Source organism: Aricia agestis, chromosome 16 (genome assembly GCF_905147365.1).
Source record: "Aricia agestis chromosome 16, ilAriAges1.1, whole genome shotgun sequence".
Lineage (NCBI taxonomy): Eukaryota > Metazoa > Arthropoda > Insecta > Lepidoptera > Lycaenidae > Aricia > Aricia agestis.
This window is the reverse complement of record NC_056421.1, coordinates 10,216,100-10,240,983: the sequence shown is the minus strand read 5'-3', so window position 1 is coordinate 10,240,983 and position 24,884 is coordinate 10,216,100. Positions and strand designations below refer to the sequence as shown.

The 24,884-nt window shown below is 35.3% G+C and overlaps 5 protein-coding genes across 5 annotated transcripts in view; all 5 read left to right on the top strand.

Annotated features, from left to right (window-relative positions):
- On the top strand, window positions 1-7,618 carry LOC121735079. The gene is made up of 5 exons (XM_042125763.1): window positions 1-14; window positions 390-763; window positions 4,171-4,234; window positions 4,640-4,783; window positions 6,561-7,618. The coding sequence occupies exons 2-5, from the start codon at window positions 492-494 to the stop codon at window positions 7,425-7,427; spliced, it is 1,347 nt and encodes a 448-aa protein (XP_041981697.1). The 5' UTR covers window positions 1-14; window positions 390-491; the 3' UTR covers window positions 7,428-7,618.
- Window positions 7,619-8,632: 1,014 nt separating this feature from the next.
- On the top strand, window positions 8,633-10,118 carry LOC121735043 (gastrula zinc finger protein XlCGF62.1-like; the record flags this gene model as incomplete). The annotated part of the gene is made up of 2 exons (XM_042125710.1): window positions 8,633-9,095; window positions 9,624-10,118. Coding segments are annotated over 2 exons (699 nt in total), but the record flags the coding sequence as incomplete, so codon positions are not given.
- Window positions 10,119-13,860: 3,742 nt separating this feature from the next.
- LOC121735082 (zinc finger protein 502-like) lies at window positions 13,861-16,601 on the top strand. The gene is made up of 4 exons (XM_042125766.1): window positions 13,861-14,100; window positions 14,260-14,627; window positions 14,925-15,376; window positions 16,348-16,601. The coding sequence occupies exons 1-4, from the start codon at window positions 13,978-13,980 to the stop codon at window positions 16,581-16,583; spliced, it is 1,179 nt and encodes a 392-aa protein (XP_041981700.1). The 5' UTR covers window positions 13,861-13,977; the 3' UTR covers window positions 16,584-16,601.
- Window positions 16,602-17,422: 821 nt separating this feature from the next.
- On the top strand, window positions 17,423-19,718 carry LOC121735085 (heme transporter hrg1-B-like). The gene is made up of 3 exons (XM_042125768.1): window positions 17,423-17,620; window positions 17,812-17,985; window positions 18,078-19,718. The coding sequence occupies exons 1-3, from the start codon at window positions 17,497-17,499 to the stop codon at window positions 18,233-18,235; spliced, it is 456 nt and encodes a 151-aa protein (XP_041981702.1). The 5' UTR covers window positions 17,423-17,496; the 3' UTR covers window positions 18,236-19,718.
- A 3,019-nt stretch (window positions 19,719-22,737) lies between these two features.
- The window catches only part of LOC121735078, a 47,164-nt gene continuing 45,017 nt past the window's right edge, over window positions 22,738-24,884 (top strand). Inside the window, exon 1 of the mRNA XM_042125760.1 lies at window positions 22,738-22,863. The gene's annotated coding sequence lies outside the window, so the exon portion shown is untranslated. The remainder of the gene's footprint in view (window positions 22,864-24,884) is intronic.

Here is a 24,884-nt window from a genome sequence, read left to right as displayed (position 1 = left end):
ACGTACCGTACTGGGTATAAAAACATTTATTTTTCCTTTTTTTAAATTATATAAGTTTTAGGGCATTTACTAACTAAAGTTTATAGAAGTAGTTTGCATTTTACAATAAATTACCAATGGAACAAAATCCATTGTTTCTATGTAGAATATGCCTAAAAGTTGGGGCAATACACCCCTTATTTGAAGTAGGGGAAACCTGTTTATTGAATAAACTTTGTATGTGTTTGAATGAAAAGGCAGGTATTTTATTAAATTTTCATTAAATGTAATATTTACAATCAAATAACATCTACGTAAGTAATAATATTAACTAATCTGGGGCATGGGAGTGCCCCCGCCAAGATGATCTTATCAGTACGGCAACTAACCAGACACCGGTTTTGTTTCAGCTAGAAGATGTAGATGGCTATCCAAGGTACATTTGCGAAGAGTGTAAAGAAAATTTAGATTTAGTATGCAGTTTTATAAACAAATTTAAAAGCACAAACATTATGTTGCAAAATGACTTACATTTACAAAAGTTGGATTTTGAAACAGAAAATTTAAACTGTATAAGTGAAGAAGAAGACCCAACAAAAATAGAAGTTGAATATGTAGGATATGAAGTAGACAATGACCATATTTCAGATGTTAGCTACCATGAATACGAGGAATCTTTGCTCAATCGAAAAAAGCCTATGAAATCAAAATCATTGACAAAAAATAGTAAAGGAACAATAAAGAAACCAAATACCGCTGCTATTAAAATAATTAAATCTAGTTGGTAAGTTTAATAAATTGTATTCTCAACTAGCAAAATTAGTCGTATTAAAAACTGCAGCATATTTCAGCTATATATTTTAAATGCAGGGTAAGCAATCTCCACATTCTCTCGACGCGATTTGGGCGCACATCTCTTTGCTTCAAATGCTATTCAGAATACTATAAAATCATCACTCAAACAACCAAATAGTTGAAAGAATATTGAGAAATCGCAACTTGAACATATTAATAAATTCTATGAATTGATATCAGACTGCCATCATGCCACTCATCATCTTTTTACAAGCCGGTAAACTTCTCTCATTTGACTTATTTATAGTAAAACAGCAGCCCAATTGCTATCACTCGACTTTTTAATCACATAAAAATTATCAAGCAACATTTTTTAATACAACATTTTATTTTGTGAATTGTGAGTGAAGTGAGTAAAAAAGTAAACTTATTAAAATTAAAGTAAGTATTAACTGCCATTAATAAATTTTGATAAAAGGACTATGCCCAAAAAAAACCCGTAGTCGATTCTCTCTACATCCTCTATCGGTTGTATTATGTGGAGTGTTCTAAGAAATTGTTTGGAATCGACCAAACTAAAATTCTATACTGTCAGATATAAAAGTGGTAAATAATAATTAAATATGAAATCCATGAATATGATAATACTAGACATCTACACTTGCGTGCAAAAAAATCGATCCACCTCTCTCCTTATGATTCAAACTGGTAATAACTCAAGAAATATAATTAGTATTAAATAAATGTTGGTATCGTTTTAAAGGTTGTACAATAAGGATTTAATTAATGCTATAGTTATTGTAACTCTAAATTGTTTACTAATTCTACAGCCTTAAAACAAAAACCGGTCAGTTTGGCATAACATTTCAGTAGGCGATTAACAACATCTTTCTCGTAAAAAACACTAACAAATTGATTTCAATAGCTCGTAGTGCCACCCATTACCCTAATTTAGGTTTCCATCCGGGTTTTCCTTGACCTTATCAAAGTTATGATCAACTCCTGAGCCATACTATGCCGATCTTCTTGTACAGCCACCCGGAGGTCCTGAAGGGTATCTGCGGCAAGAGTCCAGGCCCTGACCCTCCTTTTGAGTTCTCCCCTTGGGTGCTCAATAGGATTAAGGTTAGGACTCCTTGCTGGGCAGTCCAAACCCGAAATTTCTACGTCGGAGAAATATTGACGAACTTTCGTAGAAACGTGCGGTCGAGCATTGTTCTACATCAATATGAAACCTTCATCAATAAAACCAGCACATGGCACCGCATGTTGTCCCAGTATGTAGCGATAGGTACTCAAAGTGCCAAGGCGCGGCCCGGTTACGAACTCAGGATTGGTTTATGCATCAAAAGAAATCTCGCCCCATACAGTCCCCGAACACCTACCAAATGGAAGCCTTTCGTCAATGCACGCCTGCTTAAATCATTCTCCTTATCTACGGTATGCTTTTCTGCGACCATCGTTACCATAAAGACTGATTTAGCTTTCATCAGAAAAGAGCACGACCCGCCATTGCTCCAATGAAAAATCAACATGAGAACGTGCGAAACTAAGCAGCGCTTGACTGTGTGCTGGGGCTAATTTTGGACCCTTAGCGAGTTTTTGTGAAGTCAAATAGCTGCCTGCAAGTCTTCGTCGTACAGTCTACTCAATTACTGTAACTCATTGGAGTTCTCTTGGCCTACGTTGCACTTGAACTGAGATGAGATGTCGATTCCGCAAGGACGTTGACACCTTAAAACGGTCATCACGTTCAAATGTAGCCCAATGTCTTCCTGAACATGGTTGCATGGTAAAGTTTAGAGTCTCTAGAATACTTAGGTATACTCTTGTAACCGAAGTTCGACTTAAATTAAGACTTCTAGCTACAACTCGTTGTCTAAGGCCCGTATTTTTGGTCAGTACTTAAGATGCGACCCGGTCTTAAGACGCGGTTCGGCTCTGTGATTGGTCCAAATTTTGACAGCCAACCAGTCACAGAGCCTGAACAGTGTCTTGAGACCGAGATGCATCTTGATGAAATCATTGACCTAATATTAGGCTTTGGCACACAATTGTTCTTTGACAACTTTTTATTTATTAGTAAAGAATTCGAAAATATTTTAAATAACTGCTCCAAAAATTTGTTCCCTATATTTTATACCCCTGCAAAGCCGTGCGAGGTCGCTAGTAAATAATAAAATTGAAATAAAAATATTTAAGACCATACCTATAAAAAACACGATAGTCCGACTCGCACTTGGCCGATTATTTTAAACTATTATTTATTAATTATTATTAGTGATATTTTGTATTTCACCATATAATAACATTATAATATTATGTAGGTATTTTGTTTCCAACCTAAACACATATTACATATTATAATAAGTATATTAATTGAATAAGGTTACTACATAACAGTAGGGCCTCGATAGTCCGAACACCCAAAATATAATGTACCCTGTTATGTTCGGATGTACGCAGCGTTCGGATTATAGTATGTAATTATTTTTAGTAAAAACGGGACCCTATTACTAAGACTTCGTTGTCTGTCCATCTATCTGTCTGTCTGTCTGTCTGTCCCCAGGCTGTAACTCAAGAACGGCTATAGCTAGACTTCTGAAATTTTCACAGATTATGTATATCTGTTGCCGCTATAACAACAAATACTAGAAAAAAAATAAAGTTAATATTTAAGGAGGTATCTACAAGAAACGTGACTTTTTTGGTCTTTCTAGCTCGTAATCAATATATAATGGTAACAGCTAGGCACTTGAAATTTTCACAAAAAACTTAATTATATTGTTACTTTAATAATTAAATTAAATAAAAGTAAATATTTAAGGGGGGCTCTCATACAAAAAACACAAATTTTTGTCTACTTTCGCTATATACCGGTACGAAACCCTTCGTGCGCGAGTATGACTCGCACTTGGCCGATTATTAAAGGCATTTTTGGCAATAAAACAACCCTATTAAGTGATTTTAAAAAAACTATTTATGTTAATCATGCAAAACTTACATAAACAAAACTAAGGCCGGTATAAATAGTCAGTACCCAAGATGCATCTCGGTCTCAAGACACGGTTCAGGCACTGTGATTGGTTGGCTGTCAAAATTTGGACCAATCATAGAGGCGAACCGCGTCTTGAGACCGAGATGCAATCTTGAGTACTGACTATTTATACCGGCCCAAAAGTACGATGGTACGGTATTTCATTTTAAACTTTCTTAAAGAATTCCAGTATAGTACTTTGACGACCAGTTTATTTTAGTGACATTGAAAACGCTTTATCCCTTAATTTACGCAAAAACAAGAGGGAGGTCGTTCGGATTATAGAGGTATTCGGATTACCCGGGGTTCGGACTATCGAGGCCCTACTGTAGTAATAATTAACAGGAATTTGTTTTCAGCATGCCACAAAGAAAACCCAAAAATAATGAATTAGCTCGCCAATATGCGGAAACGCCGGCTCAGGTATTTTTTTTATAATTAAATACTAGCTTTGAACTTGCATTGCATGTATTAATCGATAATATGTGTTGCAGTAGAGATCGATATTTATCTACTTTCCCCCTTACTAATAAACGCTGTATAAGCTTTGAATAGTTATACAGTGTTTTGTGTTCTTCGATCCAATTAAAAATGTCACTTGTGTGACAGGAACAAAACACTGTATAACTATTTAAAGCTCATACAACGTTTATTAGTAAGGGGGTAAATGTTTTATTTAAGTACCTTCGTGGTGTTAACGGTTTCGATTCCCTGTGATGATAATGGGGATCATCATCACAGGGAATCGTCAAGACTCGAGCTTTAATAATTTTACGCTAAAAATTATATCCGTTTTTGAACTTTCACGACATTTTACTATTGTTTTAGATACATTGCTTCCCGCCTGCTTCAAATATTATGTCGGAGAACTCATCATTACATGCAGCTTTGGATAGCAATAAAACCCGCAAGCGCCTCGTTCCTTTGCCAATAAATATTAAACAGGAAACTGTGCAGCCAGTGCAAGTTCAGGTAATGATAAATTTCATGAAATAAGTACCATTATTTCAAAACTAATTTTAGTGAAATGAACCTTTTTCCAATACCTAACGTATTTTTGTTGTAAGCATTAATATTATTCTTATCGTGATTTGTACAAAAGTTCAGCGTTTAATATGTCGCAGCCAGCTGGTTTAAATAGTCGTTCAATGAAACAGCTAGCCCTTTGACTGAACAACGCCATTCAGTCACACGTCTAGCTTTTTAATTGAATATTTAAGTCGCTCAAAACACTCATCACCGCGGTGCTAGGTGCGTTTTGTATAATATAATATGTCATCAACTAACCGGCTACCTTATCACGTAAAAATAGCGATCAACAATCCACTAGCAATAATCGCGCGAGCGATTGCTGGGTGTCATGAATGTCACAAACGATGGTGTCATGTATTATAGTGATCGATTGCAATCGTATTGTTTTGGCTGATACGTGATACGAAATTACAATTTTGGAGCAATTATCGCGCAACAATTGCTATCGCATTTCTCTTGCAAGATACGTGATGCGGGGGGCCGTGTTTTGTGGTTGTATTAAGGTTGGGTGGCACCTTATTTTCCTGTTCTGAGGGTTGCACCTACTAACTTTAACTATAACTACGGTCAGTGCAAAATGTCAAATCTCTGGTTAAAGTTAAATATGGCGTCCAAGGACGTCATATATAACCTCCGCTCATACGTATATCTAAATTTTTCGTGAAAATTTACTGTTTTACTATATTTTTCCTGTCGATTTTACGGGTAATTCAATTTTTTATACCATCAATACCCTCGCCCTTAAAATTTAAACCAACATTATCTGATGCAGCGATCTAGAAGCGCCATCTAGTGCTCAGTATATCGAAACTTTTCAAAATTCGAAACTAAAGCTGTTTCGTTTTCTTAAATTCGGTAAAAGTACTGTAGTTTTATGTATTGCACTTATATAAATATTATTTGTTTCTTCATAGGATGGAGGATTGAAATTTGAAATAATTAAGCTTCTCGAAAACAATTTTTTCAAGTTGAATAATCACTTACTGTAAATTCTCGTCTTTGAGCACTAGATGGCGCTTTTAGGACTTTCTCCGGTTTAAGTTAAAGCTAAAGGACGCTATATTTAACTATAACCATAACTTTAACCTTAACATTAACCACGCCTCTGGTGCAACCCAACCTAAGGTATTCTTTCGTAAATATTATATAGTCTAGAAATTAAAAAGTGGCAACATCGTAGTGTCATCCCTTTCAAATCAATCTAAGGGAAAAGAAAAAAGGGATGTCACTACGATGTTGCCACGTTTTAATTTCTTCACTTTTTTGACAGACTATATGTTTCAAGTATTTTTAAAGTGACAGAAATTATGGGGGCACATACGAGTGAATCAAAATTTAAACTAATATTCGAGGAGAAATTACGGGATTATGAAATGCATAACCGAGGTATTTATTGCAATTGTGTTCAAAAACGAATAATCTGCTTGTTATCATTACGCGTGTGTAATAATAGCACTAAACTAATAGTCACCTTAGTTAATTTACCACTAGCTATTTGACCGAGCTTTGCTCGGTATTCGATAAAACACGAATAAAGTAACAATTCTTAAAAATTATTCCTAGCTAGATCGCCCCCAAAACCCTTTATAATACGTTAAACGACGTATAGCCGTTTGATAGAATGGCTTTTTTTCAGTCGACTGCGACATCTAATATATACTTCGGCTTTGATATATTTTTATCATATTATAATGGTTTATTTGTAAATTCATTTCAGGATAAAAATATGTATGAAAATAGAGGAAATGCACCGGGAAAAGACATTGTTAATTCTAATGTGCTAACTACACACACTCACAAGGAACCCGGCAAGGAATATGGAGAGCAACAAGTGGCTAAGACAAACACGGACATTTTGATGGCAACTTTAAACAATTTAACTTCAAAATTATCATCTCTAGAATCCAAAGTTGACAACTACGCTGCTCACAATTCTAAAAATCAAATAATTGTCACCCTGAACCAAGAACAGATTATGCAAAAACTATCTGAAATAACAGCCCAATTTGATGAATTCATCAAACGTTCGTCAACTGTTAACTTGTCCCGGACAGAAGATAAAGGTATAAAAAATATACACAATGAAGAAAGTCTCAACGCCTTTGAAGAGTTATTGAAAGATAAACAACAACTAGAAAAGATGAAAAACATTTATTCAGTAGTATGCGGCAAAGGTAAAGGCAGGGCGATCAATAATGCGTACGCATTATGCGATGCGATGTTTGATCGAAAGTTTTTGAAACAATGTTCTTGGGCTGGGGGGTCTCGCGGGGAGACCGCAAAAATTTGTTTTAAAAGTTACAGACGTGTCATTGATTTCTTTTTTTATTTGATCCACACATCAGACAATCAGTTTACAATAATGGAATGTGAAACCTTTCTTAAGAACATACTTAAAAATTCTACGAAAAGGTGTGAATCTCAACATTTGAGAAGGTCAGCTCAAAAAATAAGACAAAAGAAGAAAGAGTTGAAACCTGAAGAAAACGGATCACCAGAACTCGAAAATGAACAAATAGAAGAACAGGAATATTATGTCATAAATAACATTCCAGAAGCAGCATTTGAGATCAGCAGCGATTAAAATTTACTTTTCTTGGAAAAAGATGTATAGAAGATAAAGAAACGTCATGACTAGTAGTAGTAGTAGTATACAGATGGATAACGGAAACAAAACAAGTGCGTTTTGGGCCACGCGACTGTACTCCGGAAGTAGTACTGCTACTTTTTGATAATTTTTGTAAGGTCAATGAATGTATACCCGAAGAAATTGATTCCTAGGCAGTTGACAGACCAACGTCAATTCAATGTTAATTGTGATCTGTCAGCTGGGTTTGACTTAACTCGACCAATTTACTTAGGTCCACCATCTGAATAGGAATCAACTTCTATGATAGTATATTTATAACGTGTTTTACTATACTAACAACATCATCTCAGTTACTTAATACGTTCAAAGGAATTTGAACAAAAAAAAAATTTATATATTTTCTCCGACTATATTTTTTTTAGTTACTCGATAACTTATGAAGTCTTCTTTGCCTCGATAGTTTTCCTTTAAATTCAGCATATTTCCTACTCCCGTGAATTTTTTCACATTTCCAGAAGCAACCGTTTCTCTCTTGTAACTGATTTTAGACTACCTTCAATCATATATGAGACAATTTTGAAGCCTTTTCTCAACTTCGAAATTCAAGTCAAATAAAAGCCTTCTAGAAAGTTATCATACAACAATTGAGTGCTGAAATGGCAACTGTCATGCTGTCAAATAAAAGCCTTCTAGAAAGTTATCAATTATATCATACAACAATTGAGTGCTGAAATGGTAACTGCCATGCTGTTTTGCTATTTAATTAAATTATTATTCAACAATTATGTTCTTGGATATTTGTCGAATAATAGTGTTGTAGAAGATGGTTTGACAATTGACTATAATATGGCAATTTATTTGCTCTCAAAGAATTTTTAAAAGAGTTATGGTAATATTTAAACGTCTTTGAAAAAAATATGTATTTATAGAATTATCGAGAGAATGCAATATAGGTAAATCTGCCGTGTAAACGTTTACTAGACATCTAGAAAGATGTGTTTATACTTACGTCTTTTTAAAATAATGGGACCTTTTATGTTTTATACTAGTGTTTTTCGATCCATAGTCGGGAGAGTAATTGCTGCGATCTTTTTGCTAGTTGGGTTCATTTCAAATACTTTTAAAGACATCAATTTACTTTATACATAATATTACTATATACATATTCAAGTAATTACATTTAAAAAATTTTAGCCTGAAAAAAAAACAAAAAACCTGCTAAACTCACAGATAAGAGGGCAAATGGATTTCAGAAGGAAAAAGTGGTGGTAGCTAAACTACCAAAAGGCAAATTACCAACGCCCCCAAAACTATGCCATGTTTGTGGAAAAGTATACAAAAATAATACAGATCTGGTACTTCATGAACAGACAAAACACAATCAAGTTTCAAACCTCAAGGCAAAATGCCCCCAATGTCAGAAATATTTTGTCTCAAAATATAATCTCAAGAAGCATTTAAAAAGAGTACATGCTAAACAAAAAGAATTTGTATGTACCATATGTAGCAAAGCATTTGCATTTAATAATGAATTAGGTAAACACATGTCTTCAGTCCATTATAAAAATTATGGAGGCAAAAAAACTTTCAGCTGCCAACTATGCAAAAGAGTTTTCAGTATTGAAAAATCTCTGATAATTCATGTGAGATCAGTGCACACAGGTATGTGAACACATTAAACAATTTATTTTTAATGCAAAAATAATATTACAGTGTTTTACAACAAAAGGTTTATAAATTTTAGTTACAAACCTTTTGTTTTATTACTTACTTATATAAATACGATGATTGTTTAGTTATAGGCAAGAGCTCTATAGACCGACAAGGCTTTATATCAGTGTATCCCAAAGTGGGCGACAAAGCTCCTTTGTAGGCTCTAAAGGTTTAAAGTGGGACCCAGAAAAAATGGAGGCGTTGTGTGTGTGTTTAAGTTGAAACAATGGGGGCGCTAAAACATAATTTCTTCTCAAAGTGGGCAGTAGACAAAATAAGTTTGTAAACTTCTGCTTTAAATGAACGTGGCGAAAAAAGGAACTAACGCCGCCATCATACAAAAATCCCATTTTTTATAATTATGTTTTTGACAGTTCTCCTTTACCGGCAGCGCCCCCGCCCACGTTAATTTAAACTTCATAGCCTTGTCGTTCTAATTCTTCAATTTCATTTTTCATAAAATAAAATATATTTCAGGGGAGAGACCAGCCGTATGCAGCGTGTGCGATAGTAGTTTCTATCACGAAGAGTATCTTAAAAAACATATGAGACTTCACACAGGTGAAACACCATTCAAATGTCCAGTATGTGGCAGAGGCTACGCCCAAAGGGGCAATATGAAGAGTCACTTAAGAAATCATAGAAGATCAGAGCTGGACAGTGAAACATTAAGTAAAATGAGACCAAATTATTTAAGATTTCTAAAACCTTAGGTTCAGAATTTTAATAGTAATACCAAGAAAATAATGTGTGTATGTGTGTGTGAAAATAATGTGTTTTAAGCTGTTGCTATTCCATCTGCATCGAGACATACCAAACTAAAGCGACCTACAAAAGTAGGTGTTATCAGTTTTTACAAGACGGTGATGGATTTTACACGCAATACCATACAAATTGATACAAAGCAAACAAATGCTGACGTTCCGTATGGCTCTGTTGTGCAATACATTATCATTTATATTGGATCATTTCTATGATCATATATAGGATCCAATATATATGATCATTTGATCATATCCGCGTATTACATTATCATATTTCATTGATCCTATTTTACGTCATATGTGGTTTCAATAGCCAATGGAGAGCGCTAACGCTGACAGGTATTGACGTCAGGGTTACTAGATCTCAGATAATTCGATTTGTCAAAAGACATGGTCATTTTTAATATGGCTTGTTTTTTGTTATTTCAGCAAGATTGTCCAAGTATATAATTAGAAAAATAATTACATTACATTATTTGAAACATATTAACGAACAAGAAATTAAAAACTCTTTTTTATATTAAATAACTTTTTTTTTGTTAGCCTATAGTGTCCCACTGCTGGGCAAAGGCCTCACCCAGGATCTTCCACTGTTCTCGCTCCTGCGCCACCGATAGCCAGCCTGGCTGGTATGCCTCCAGCTCGTCACGCCACCTTTTTCTAGGCCGGCCTCGGCGGCGGTGTCCATCTTCGGTTGCCCACTCTGTTGAGACCCTTGTCCAGCGGTTGCCCATTAAATAACTGGCAACACCTATTTCTAGGACCGTATTGGATCCAATCTCTCAGCAAATGTCAAAAATCTATGATCAAGGAAGAAATGAATCATATTATGTCTATATTACATTATCCAATATAATTGACTCAATGATCTCGGATCCCCCTTAGGCAATCCAACATTGCCCTGCTCTACTGAGCTAAGGGCCCCCGCGCATTAGGCGGCCAGGTCGCTGCGGCCAACTAATTCTTCTATGATATATGTAGGTGCGCGTATTACGCGACCAGCGGCCACGCTCTGGCCGCGCGACCAACGAAAACATCGCGACACACACGCGGCCACTTGGCCGCCGCGGTCAACGAGATACGGGAATTTGTATGAAAATACTCAATGTGCGCGCACTGGTCGCCGCGGCCACACGTTTTTTGTATCCAGTATTCAGTAATATAATGGTAATATGGGGTTTTTTAGACATTCTCTAACATTTTCTTCAATGTCCATTTTGGAACACGAAGTGAATCCGACTGACTGTGGTCGCAGACGTGGCCGCAATGTTGGCCGCAAAGTGCGCGGGCTGGCCGCAGCGACAGGCCGCGCGACCTGGCCGCCTAATCGCGGGGGCCCCAAGTGAAGGAGTGAGAACTGAGCGAGCAAAAGAGAAACACTTATTTCTTTTGCTCGCGCACGGTTTACGAATTATAGCTATGTATATAGTTAATTTTGATACTTATTACAATAAAGCGTTGACGAAAAGCATATTATTGTTTAGAGTTTATTATTATTTTTACTATCCAAACTTGTCACGAGGACTAGACGGCCGTCTCCGACGTCTCATTAGTTTAAGAAAATAGAAATAGGTGCCTCGGGAGTACAAGATTTTAGTAAAGCACTTTTCTACTGATACACTCTGACTGTATTATGTCGAATATATTATATAGTTAAGTTTTAGAGCGCGTTCAGACGTGCGCGTGTTCTGCCGCAGAACACGCGCACGTCTGAAAGCGCTCTAAAACGCACGCGCTGAACCCGCGTAAAACCTGCGCGCAGGCCGCGCGTGTGTTTTCCCATACGCTATAGTAGATAACGCGCACGTCTGAACGCGCCCTTACACCGGTGGTACACGGTGAGACCGCACTGTGATTGGTTGGCTGTCAAAATTTGGACCAATCACAGAGCCAACCGCGACTTGAGACCGGGTCGTATCTTAAGTAGGTACTGACTAAATATACGGGCCTAAAGTCGCGAGTAGTGCGGCTCGCGACTTAATGTGAAGGCAGCCTAATCGAAACCACGCTACAGCCTACAGCGGATCGACACGACAAGACACGAGTCACGACGCAATTTGGACGCAATATTTACTCGACAGTAAATTTCGTTCCACAATATGGTTTCATTATAATATAGGTTCAATACAATTCCATATTATATGGATAAAAATATACTAAAAGCTCAACTAAAAGCGAGACCGTACAAGGCGACACAATACGTCAGTGGGTAGCCACTGACGTATTGTGTCGCCTTGTGCGGTCTCGCTTTTAGTTGAGCTTTTAGTCTTCACTGCTGATGAAAGAGTTGTCTACTGTCTGGTCGTATGGGCCGTAAGCACTGGCATACTGTAATATCTAGAATAGAAAACAATTTAAATATGTTCTAAATTATTTTTTTATGCTGGTAATTGGCAATGTCTTTATTTTTCTTATTAAGGCACGTCGGCTTAAAAACCATGGCCAGTGTCGAGTAAATTGCGGGAAACAATTTTCTTGGCATCATTTCATATATCGTCAGGCAATTCGTCAGGTCTAAAGGAAAAACACAGGCAAGGAATCAAGGAATTTAGAAGTCCTAGCTAGGATTCTACATAGGAGACTAATTAGTTCGCTTCTTATTCCACTTGTCCTAATTTAGTGACTAAATCAGTTGTAATTTTGGTCAGACATCTTCTTAATGGCTCCAGTTCTATCAAAGCAACAAAAAATTGGTCTTCTCATAAGCTTAGCTGTTGGCTCAATGAAAATAAATAAAAGGTGAAAAAGATGGTTGAAAGAATTTTTGCTTCACGTAAAATTATGAATTATGAACTTTCTGAACTACTTGGAACCAGCAGACTTAAGAAATTACCTACGAATGGATTCCCGATCTTATAACATTAATATAAATTGACTTTAATACAGATTTAGCAGTTCCCACTACACAATGATATTCTACTTATACAGATATGTTACGTCCATACTATTTTCCGGCTTAAATCTCTTCCGAACAATTTTCAAATTCAAAATTGCAGACATTGACAAATTTGACAGATAAGTGAAACAAAAGATACGAAAAACCATTTACATAAAAGAGACAGTTCTATTTTTAAACGTCGAATCGTATCGCTGTCTCTTTCTTCGCCTGAGCTATGACGAAAATTCGATTTTTCAAGATTGTTCGAAAAAATAATTGAAAATGTAAATAATCGAGGTATTTATTGCAATCAAGACATGTGGTAAGAGATTCCATGTGTTTTGTTTACTTTCGAGTCATAATTGGTACATTTTCGAAACACACACGACGTCATTTTCAATTTATTTAGGTAAGACAAGACGTGGCAAGTTCGTGACTGCGCTCGATGCAGACTAAACAACAGACGGCCCAATTAGGCCGTATTTGAAGCTTCACAACGCGCGCGGTGGTAACATATCTGGTTTGAGTATTTCATCAGTGCCACTACAGATAAAAGGTTGAAACCATCTGGCAACAATGATTTAGTCATTCAGGAGCCACAATTTTTTTCCGATTTAGGATCCTAGCTAGGATCATAGCTTTCTAAATGTTATTCCACTTGACTAAATTTTTTAGGATCCTAGCTAGGACTTCCTAAATAGGACAAGTGGAATAAGCGCTTAAAGTGGTAGACGCTTTACTGAAACTTTCGATGTTGTTTTGGAGGGAACACAAAATAGCACGTTTCTGGTTATTAGTTATTACATCACTTTCCTACACTTGTGCATGAAACGTATGTCTAATGGTTAATATCCTACCAATATTACACATTAAAAACCCAGTTAACACAAGTTAAGGAAAATAATACAAAAACACAATATCAGTCATCACTCTGCCACATTTCCACATTCCCGGCAAAACTCTGGCAATGTCTTAAAGTTGACACTTGACAGTAATTGTGAGTTGACACTTGACATCGTAAATCGTAATTCGTATTGACATTGAGTATTGACAGAAAAGCTTTAAGCAGAAAAGTAATTTTTGTAAAATATTAAAAACTCAATTTTAAATAATAAAGGGTTTTATGTTTGTGATACTCAACAAAATGTTAATTCAACAATAAAAGAAAAGCAAATATTACGCAACAAAAATGGAACAAAAGCAATCTTTTCTATGTAGAATATGCCTCAAAGTTGGGGCAACACACCCTATATTTGAAGGTGATGGGGAAAGCTGTGTTTTGAATAAACTTAAAATGTGTTTAAATGAAAAGGCCAGTATTTTATTACGAATCTTACTATTTTATTAGATTTAGAAACAGTCTTAAATAGTCGGGTGAAAAGTAAATAACATGTTTATTTCTTCTTTTGCTACTAGCTATAAGTAATATTTGCTTTTGTGCCAAATAATAGTAAAGGAATATACTTTTTAGCTAGAAGATATAGATGGTTATCCAAGGAACATTTGCATGGAATGTAATGAAATTTTAGATACATTATGCAGTTTTGTTAAAAAGTTTAAAAGTACAAACACAATTTTACAAAATGGTTTATGCATAAAACGCATTAAGAAAGAACCAGAAGAATGTAACAGAAGTGAAGAAGACTTGTATAATGTAGAAATTAAACTAGAAGATGTGAAATATGAGCTAGAAAGTGGTAAAGATTCAGATTTTAGCGACAATGACAATATCAGTTACGAACCCCCGAAACCACTTACCTCAAAAAAAAGGCCTGTGAAATCAAAATCATTAGTAGATAGTAAAAATGAGCCAAAAAATAAAATATCTAAATCTAGTTGGTAAGTTTAGTTTAAATTATTTAAATTGTCTGTCACCAGAGGTATTTCTGGACCATTTCCACAACCCTCAAGAAAAGTGTGCACCTAAAAGCCTTTGCTGTATGAGATTGAAGAGGCACCACCTTTGCTAGTAATCTTTTCTTTATGGCCAGGAAAGTACTAGCAAACCTATCTGGTTGTATGTTCATAGATAAAAAATAGATGGCTTGTTTGCCTTTTATATCCTTAGAAAATATATAAATAAAATAATTTAAGTTCCCTTTGTCCTACATGAATTTTAATATAAGAAAATTTCAGCTCAAGAGAAACCAAGAACACTAATAAAACAACCAGTAAAGAAACAAAGTGTAGTCAAAAAAAGACAGTGGTAAAGTCACATGAAGAAAAAGCACCGCCTGGTCCAAGACTGTGTCATTTGTGTGGAGATGTGTTCCAAACGCCCAAAGAGTTTTCGTCTCATAATCAGAAGAAACATAATCAATCTGAGGTTAAATGTCCACACTGTGAGAAAACACTGGTCTCAAACTATTATCTCTTGAAGCATATAAAAAGATTACATGGGGGGCCGAGGGATTTTTCTTGCACAAAATGTGGCAAAGCCTTTGCTTTTCAAAATTGCTTAACCAGTCACATGAGACAGGTCCATAATAAGAAAGTTGTAGAAAAGAAATCTTTCACTTGTAAAATATGTAACAAAGTATATACTTGTGAAAAATCTGTGATTATACATGAGAGATCAGTACACACAGGTATGGAAATGATAGTATTTTAATATCCCGTAACTAATATCATAAATGTAAAAATGTTGATCTGTCTGTTTTCTAATAATATATTTTGAAGTTAAACACAGTTTGACTGCACTAAATATTTTCCTACTAGGCGTTCCGCGTGGCTTTGCCCGCGTAAATTAGATATTTCACAGACAAATTAGTCCACAAAAAATAGCCTATGAACTATGATCCTTTACGTGGTCTACTTCTTATTTGTGCCAAATAACAGAAAAATTGCACCAGTAGTTCGTGAGATAAGCCCTTTCAAATAATTTCCCCTGTTTTTTCCACATTTTCATCTAAGCGTGATAAAATATAGCCTATAGTCTTCCTCGATAAATGGGTTATCTAACACTGAAAGAATTTTTCAAATCTGACCAGTAGTTCTTGAGATTAGCATATTCAAACAAGCAAACAAACAAACAAACTCTTCGGACTTATAATATTAGTATAGTATAGTCAGTGGTCCCCAACCTTTTTTTCATACAGGCCACAAACATGTTTAAGTCTGGGTATCGCGGGCCACAACAAACATTTGTTATATAAAAATAATGTTCCTCAAAATTAACAATTTAAAAGTCGAGAAAATTTCACGGCTTTCACGAAGACTTTACATTATTTGACCGGTGGGTGTGAATTTCAAAATTGTTTAACATTATGCGGGCAACAAATAAAGTCTTCTTCTTTTTATTTATGGCTCCTTTGTGAATCGTAAAGCCCCGGGCGGGCCGCGGTTTGGGGATAGCTGGTATAATGGGTTTTGTTTCAATCTTATTGATTCTGTCCAAACACTAAAAAATACCTGTAGTGCAGTTGTAATGAGAAACAATAAACACAGTGGTATTACGTCTTATTAGTTATTACATTACACCACAGAAACTGCTAGAAGTGGGATAACTCTGCCTTTTACCTGTGGCAATAATAATATTACTTGTTATTATTTATTTCAGGGGAAAGACCAGCAGTTTGCAAGGTGTGCGGAAGTAGTTTCTTCCACAATGAATATCTTATACAGCATATGAGACTCCACACAGGGGCGACACCATTCAAATGTCCCGTATGCGACAGAGGCTATGCCCAGAAAGGCAACATGAAGAGCCACTTAAGAAATCATCGAAAATCAGAGCTAGATAGTGATAAATTAAGTAAAATAAAACCCAATCTTTTGAAATTCTTCAAACCATAGGGAAATATATTAATTTTTTATAGATAGTATTTTAATTTTGACCAGATCCATAGGCCCTAGCACCTATCCTAGAGTCATAGCTGGGCACCGTTAATCAAATAGTTAACTTCGTTAATCGTTAATCCGTTAAAAAAAATGTTAGCTTCGTTAAACGTTAAAGCGTTAAATTTCGGACGAATTAACGCAAGTTAACGTTAATTCGTTAATGTGTGTAGGCCTTGTTGTAACTTAATATTTTAACATTGCGTTAGTGTACATACAAAACCTGTTGGTAGGTATAGGCTTTTGAAAGTTAACATGCTAGGGACCAAACAAAATACTTCTATAATTATTGTATTCTACCTAACTACATGCAAATGATTTATAATAACAATAAACAAATCACTCTCTCTATAAGCACCAGCGTTGAGTAATGAAATGATAAAACGAAACAAATCTCTTCTCACTCGCATGCGCCTGAAAATGTATCTAGTATTGTTTTTGTTTCGTCTGAACCTGTTTTCGCGCCGCGCCCCGGTGCCGTGCGGTAAATTTAGTAGGCATTGGATTAACGATTAACGGACTTCTGCATATTAACGGAAGTTAACGAGTCCGTTAATATTTTAAAAATTTAACTTAAAATTTAATCCGTTAATCAAAATGTTAACTTCGTTAATTAACGATCAAAGTTTGTTTATCGTGCGGGAACCGTACATTTTTCCGAGAAAAAATTTATCGTCATATTTTATTTATAAGTCCGCGTAGTTTAATGTTACAGCCTAAAGAGATGATAAATAAAAAAAACTTACAGCTGTAAGTGACATTGACAGATGACGTTGTCATCCAGAATTGAAATTTCGTTGAGGATTGTTGTTTTCATGACGAGAATATAAATACAATTTTATTTTCTTTCGATAACTGATAAGCATTAAACATGTTGCGTACTAAAATTCATATAGCTCTCAGTGCGTTGGGGGTGTTTTTCGGGCTATCGGCATTTATTTGTTTTTGCATCGTTTATGCAAATATTGAAGCTGGCGTGTGGGCGTTACTTTCAGGTAAATGTTTTGTAACCTTAGTCCAATTACTCTTCTAAACAGCCTTCATAATATTATATGTAATAATATAATAAGATTATAATACATCGTCGTATATTAGCCATCAATAACGTATGATGCTTCTTTGTATTTTAAATGGCAAAATCATTAAAGATATGAATTTTCTTGAACAATGAGCATTCCTTTTGCAGGTATTCACGCATCGCTAACTCTGATGTTACACTGTCATTACCTGAAGCAATCCTTGCATGTTAACTTCTCGAGAAAAGCTCTACAGTATTTTGGTGACTTTGGCATGGTCGGATTCGTGTCTGGGCTCGCTCTGACACTATTCTATGCATTCCTAGAAATATATTACAAAGCTGGTAAGTTATTTACATTTTATAAGTAGTAGTAAATTACACTTGGTAACAATTAAACAAATTAAACGATTAAAATTTTGCATTTTCTTTTCTAGACATTGTTCCAATAAAAACGAGTATTGTCATCCGCCTTATATGGTCGTTTATGATGATGAAGTGGGGTCTACTGCTGTATATGTTCACCAAGAAGTATCTTAAGACTTACAATGATCACCAGCTGTTTGCAGAGAACCCAAATGTTGAGGAGACATGAATGTAGGAGGTAGTTCGCTGTATATTTAGTTAAGATTACTTTAAGACTTAAACATAAATGCAGATTTAGCTACATTGCAGTCTTTTGCTTCAAGACATGCAGATAGAGAGCAAAGCAAAGTTTTATTATGGTACCTACTCTTAATGTTATTAAAATACAGTGCATGTGTATTTATTTATTTATTTTGATTCACCAACAGAATATCATCTCACTTTGAACCTGACATAAAAATGTCCTTGAGTGGAAAGCTTACATGCACTTTGCTTAAAGAATTTACAGACAATTTTTAAATGCTTTAATAAAATTCTCTCTGCTTTGCTTCTCTGTCTGTACTAACTCTTATTGTACAGAACTAAAATGTGTTAAGTTACATAAAGCTTCTTATAAAGAATACAGCATGCAATGTGGCACAACTCTGTGTTACCTCTACAGTCTACTATCTTTTCAATTTAGTATCTATTAACTGTATTACTTAATTTTTTGTGATATTTATTATTCATGTTACAAAATTAGACTGAAAATTGAAATGGTGAAGGTATTAGATAGTATTTAGAATTTATTTTTTAGTTTTACATTGATACATAGTTTCAGATTTAAGTTGTATCACAAGTCTTAAGTTTTATAATTTTACAATATAAAATATGTTATTGTTACTCACTAAAGGCTATCCAGTTAAGTCTATTGGTATTTAACTGTTATTATTTCATATTTGTAACAAAATAATTGGAGTTTAATCACAAACTATTAACATAATAATTATTTTGTTATATATCAGTGTTTTTGTAAAGGTAAATGGGTTTATGTACATTTTATCATTCACAATGACAATAATGTTTGTATAGCTCTAAAATAGATTTATATATTACTATTATTATTACATTTATACTTCACTGTGTATTTAATCTATACTAATATTATAGGGAAAGCTTTGTTTCCACTGAATGGGAATGAATAATACTGGACTAGTTTTGATAAAATTGACAGAAACACAGATTCGACTGGGGAAGAACATGGGCCAGTTTTTATAGCTTTTCAATGTAAGGTTCCCATGGGACGTTTTTCTGGGTGTGAGGATTTTATAAAATTAAGAATGAATTTCTAACTCAGGGCCTCTAAATGCTTAAGTTAGTATATTTAGTTTATATATAAACACTTTTATGTTGTTTAGTAAATGCTTACAAAAACTTAATCCATGAAATTGCAAAATATAAAAGTAAAAGTTTTGTATAACAATTTCATTTATGGTCAAGTGGTAATAGTTATGAATTGATACTTTTTCAAATGCTCTTTGGTATCTTTTCTTGTATAATATGAATTATAATTTATAATCAAACCTGCCCTAGTTTAATGTTTCAAATTATATCACAATACTTTTGTGTATTAAATCTTACACATAAAAAAATAAGCAGATAACTTCAACAAGGCCTTTCATACATTAAAATGTTACATAACAGAAAAAGACAACTTTACTAATTATTGAGTTTTAGTATGCATGCTATCTAATGCTTTTCGTGTAAAGTGTAAATATTTGATTTATGAAGATTATGATAATAATTATTAATTATTAATACAAGTATAATATGTATCATTCATATAATAACTTATAAGCACCAAATGATTTATAATTGTAGTATCTCGTCAAATATTATAGATTATTTTAATAGTAAGTACATACAATTATTTGAATAATAATAATAATTTTTGTTCCAATTAGTAATATTATGTATATTGTATGTACATTAGGAATTCAGTATTAGTCAATATGATATTATGATATGAATTCTAAAAATATCAAAATTAGTGATAAATGTAAGACTTGAGTGAATTTGTTTGTTTTTTTTTTATCAAATAATATTATGAATATTTTTATAATAATTGTAGTTTTATTAAAATATATTAGTATAGGACATCAGGGGGAGTTTCATCCTTGGTCCAATCAACATATTATAAGAACAGGCAAAAGACAAGTTTACACACTCGTGCTTGTATTTTATTATTATAAGTATGCCAGAGCAGCCAGACTAACAATAATTATTATAAGTATACCAGATGCCCGCAACGCCGTTTCGTTTTTTGCGCGAGAACCGTACGTTTTTCCGCGATACAAAGTATCCTACGTCCTTTCCCGGGACTCAAAATATCTTCATACCAAATTTCAGCAAAATCGGTTCAGTAGTTTGGGCGTGGAGCGGTAACAGACAGACACACTTTCGCATTTATAATATTCGTGATGTTATTGATGACCACGGAGCTTAACCGATTCGTGGCCACTGCCGCGCTCAGCGCGTCATTTAAAAAGATTCAGTGAGGCCGATGACGCGCCAGGCGCGGCATACAAGGATTGTTAAAAAACACGTTACAACTAATTTATTATACTGTAATTACAATTCCTTAGTCTAAATGTGCATAAAACACAACCAGTGGCCAATGCCGCACGTGGGGCGTCATCGTTTAGCAGGGTCGATGACGCTTATGGCGCGTCATCGAACAAACTGCTTGGACTGTGGTAAGAATTCGTGAAAATGAAGGTGGCAACGAATCGGTTAAGGGGGAGCCCCTTAAGCTCCGTGGTGCTCCCCCTTAACTTCTCTGACTTTCGGTCATTGCAATTTGCAACTTTGTGCTATCTCCCGCTTTGTATGGGGAGGGAAATTGGAATTCTTCCTACTCCTCCTATTTTCTTCTGATAAACTTCGTTGCGGGTCCCAAGACGCTTTACCATGTCTCTCGGGCTCCCTGAGATCATGTCAAAGGGTTTTCGTGGTTGGATACCGCTGTCGATTTTGGCGACACAGGAGATACAGTGGTGGGAATGTGTGGTGGGCCAAATCCCGTTAAAAAATTATTATAATATTAGTATGGAAGTATGGATTAAGTAGATTCTACATGCTTTATTCAACTCCCAAGCGCCCCAAGCGGCGATAACAATAGATAAGCTATCGTGTCCGGTTTTTCCACGATCGAGGGATTAATCCATACTTCCATACTAGTAATAAATGTAATTAGTAGAAAAGCTCTGCTAATATTTTATGTTAGATTAACCACCAAGGTTAGATTTACGCAGGCAGATGACAAACATTTAATTTACTTACTGTAACCACTGGCTAAGGACAAGAATTAAGTACTAGTTTGGATTCAGAGGAACTGTTATAATAATCTGTGACTCAGTGTTAGGATATTATTCTGGGTGCGCATAATATTATAGCTACTATAAGAAGTTAGTGACATTGAGGATAAGAAGACCTAACTATTCAATTATGTTATTAAGTACAGTCTGTCAAAAAAGTGAAGAAATTAAAAAAAGTCATCCCTTTTTTCTTAGATTGATTTGAAAGGGATGACACTACGATGTTGCCACTTTTTAATTTCTTCACTTTCTTGACAGACTGTACGTATTTATTATTTAGGCACAGATTCCGACAGGGTAGTTGTAGAGGGTTAAAGTCTCCGCAGTTCAGGGGTTTTAAACTTGGTTCGTAATTCGGAAGTCGTGTTTTCGATTCCCACTGTGGAATAGCAAAATATTAAGTCGTTCCCTGGTAGCTGTAGAATGCAGATCGATCATCTGATTGTCCTCAACTCCTCACATAAATTATATTGTGTTTAATATAGGTACAGAGGATGGGCAACTTAGTCGGTTAAGTTCTACTACTTCTATGGGTTTCTAGTAGGAGTCTATGATCTTTCGTCATCCTTGTCAGAGACGTCTCACTAAGTTGCGAGAGTAAAGGCAGAGAATGATCTGAGACACATTTGGACGTAATATTCTGCTATAAAACAACTCCTTTTAGTCTAGTATTAAGTAGGTACTGGTAAGTACATGCATGGGCGTAGCCAGGCTTGGGCTCAGGGTGGGGCAGCAGTCAACTTACCAAAGCGGCGGGAGCGCTGCTGGTAAATGAGAACTGTCAAAAATGACATTTTTGTATGATGACAGCGTTTCTGCCACGTTCATTTAAAGCCTTGTCGAGCTGTACGATATTATAATTTTAGTTACTTAGTTGAAAAAAAATGTTTTGTTTAGTTAGGCACCTTATAGGTCAGAGCCAGGGTGGGGCAAGCCCCAGCTTGCCCCAGTGTGGCTACGCCCATGGGTACATTGTATTTTGAAATACTGGTTCCATTGAACAACGGTTTTAACAAAACCGGCCAACGACACCGTAACTAACGTTGGAACTTGGAGTATTGGTAGAATATCGTCACTAGTCGCGAACCATCAAGCAACTTGCATTAGGTTGTTACAACAATTCGTGAAAATATTCATCATAGCGTCGCGTTGTCTGCGAAAGTTTGCCAAAAATTGTAGCGTCATATTCTGTATTCATTATCGCTATTAATGCATTAAATTAAAGATGCAAATTACGTGAAGGCATGTAACAAAAAGTAGCTCATAGCACCGTAGACGTAGCGTAAATGACGCCATGGCTGATGGCTAGACCATCCAAGACCATCTTGAACTTTTCAAGTCAGTTGAGTTTAGAACGCGCGCAGAGTGGTTGCGTTCGTTTTCGCGCGCGCAACGCGGGAAAAATATCGCGGAAAAAGTAATGTTTGATAATAATTATTGATTATAGTGAAGTGAAATATGCTGACAATAAGAAGAATTTCAAGGAAATAAATACATAAAGGTAGGTTTTATTTTATAAAAATACAATAAGGTTTATATTAGGTTCTATAGATACTATTTAGTGGGTGCTCGAAAATATTTTCTTGGGAATTTAACGTATTTTAACGTAACGGAACCATTTCCGTAGCCAAATGGCAAAAAACGGAACCCTTATAGATTCGTCATGTCTGTCTGTCTGTCTGACCGTCCGTATGTCACAGCCACTTTTCTCCGAAACTATAAGAGCTATAATATTGAAACTTGGTAAGTAGATGTAGTCTGTGAACCGCATTAAGAGGATTCCACACCGCCATTTTTTCCATACAAACGTTGTCCCCTGTTTCCTCCCTGGATAATGCTAGTAGAGTTATAATTTTTTTCCTGAATATCTACGGCCACTAATACAATGTCCCTATGTTTTCTTTTTTTCATAATTTAATTATTAAATAAGATATGAACGTTCAAAAACCCAAAAAAATGGCCAGATTTTCCACTGTGTTCAAACGTCCAGAAAACAGATTTGGCTAGATTATACAAAAAAAGCAAAACATAGGAACACAGCTCAAGCCTTTTTTTAATCTTTAATGAAAAAAGTACTTAAATCGGTTAAGTTTTGGAGAAGGAATCAGGGGACAACGAATCGTTGATTTTCTGGATTTTCTGCAGTTGTCTCTATCGCGTTCTGCGGTATAGGCTTGAGGTAAGGGAGACAGCTATAGATATTACACGTACTTTTTTTCATTTCTCTAGCCGCTGTGGTATCCTCTTAAGATTTTGATACAAAAATGGAAAAATTACAAAAAAATTAAGGGTCTCCATAAAAATTTTTCATCTAACCTATGCGTGTGGGGCACTAAGGGAGTAAGGGGGCACTGATCTCCAGCGTACTTGTATAATGGAGGTCAGTGGTGTGGGGTATCTATGGATAGGTCTTCAAAAATCATATTGAGGTTCCTAATATCATTTTTTTGCAACTTGAATAGTATGCGAGAGAGACTCTTCCAAAGTGTGGTAACACTTTAGAAGAGAGAAGATTTCTTAAGAAGAGTCTCTCTCGCATATGATTTTTGAAGACCTATCCATAGATACCCCACACCACTGACCTCCATTATCACGGTAAAATGTGTGTAGTAAATCATCAATGTTTATAATCGGTCAAGTGCGAGTAAGACTCGCGCACGAAGGCTTCCGTACCGTTAAAGAGCAAAAATAGGCCAAAAGTTTTTTGGCCCCTTAAATTTTTATTTTATTTAAATATTATTATTAATTATTGAAGTCAACATATTATTAAGGCCTTTGTTGTGTTGGAGCCCGGAGCCCCCCTTAAATATTAATTAATAATTATATTTTGTTTATAATATTTGTTGTTATAGCGGCAATAGATATACACAATCTGTAAAAAAATTCAGAAGTCTAGCTATAGCGGTTCTTGAGATACAGCCTGGAGACAGACAGACGGAAAGACGGACAGACAACGAAGTCTTAATAATAGGGTCCTGATTTTACCCTTTGGGTACGGAACCCTAAAAAGTAAATTGCTAAATGTGAAGTGTGAACACGGACTATTCCCTGTTTCTGAGTTGTCACCAACGACGCTCTTAAATAGATAATCTCCTGTCAAAATGAAACTTAACCAACCATTAGCCGGTCCTCAATCACATAAGTACAGATAGATGGTCCTGTGCAAACTTAACGAGCCCACATCTCACAAGGTCAGTGGTCAGTGTTGTAAGAACAATGTGTGGTGCACAGCACAATGGAGATCGATACAATGGACAGGATCTGGTGCAACAGGCAAGGCTCAATAGCTTCTGAGCACTATGGCGAAGCCAAGTCGAAGATTTTGGTGGATAGAGTTCTTATAAATTACTACTAATACTAGATATTCTTCGAGATTCCGTATATTTTACCATGCATAGGCATAAAGCGTGATCCACACCATATCTGTGCAAAATTTCATTAGTATTATATAAATATATTTGCTCAGTGTCCGATGTAAACAATACATAACTAATTAAATTAGTTAACAGTTTATAGAAATAC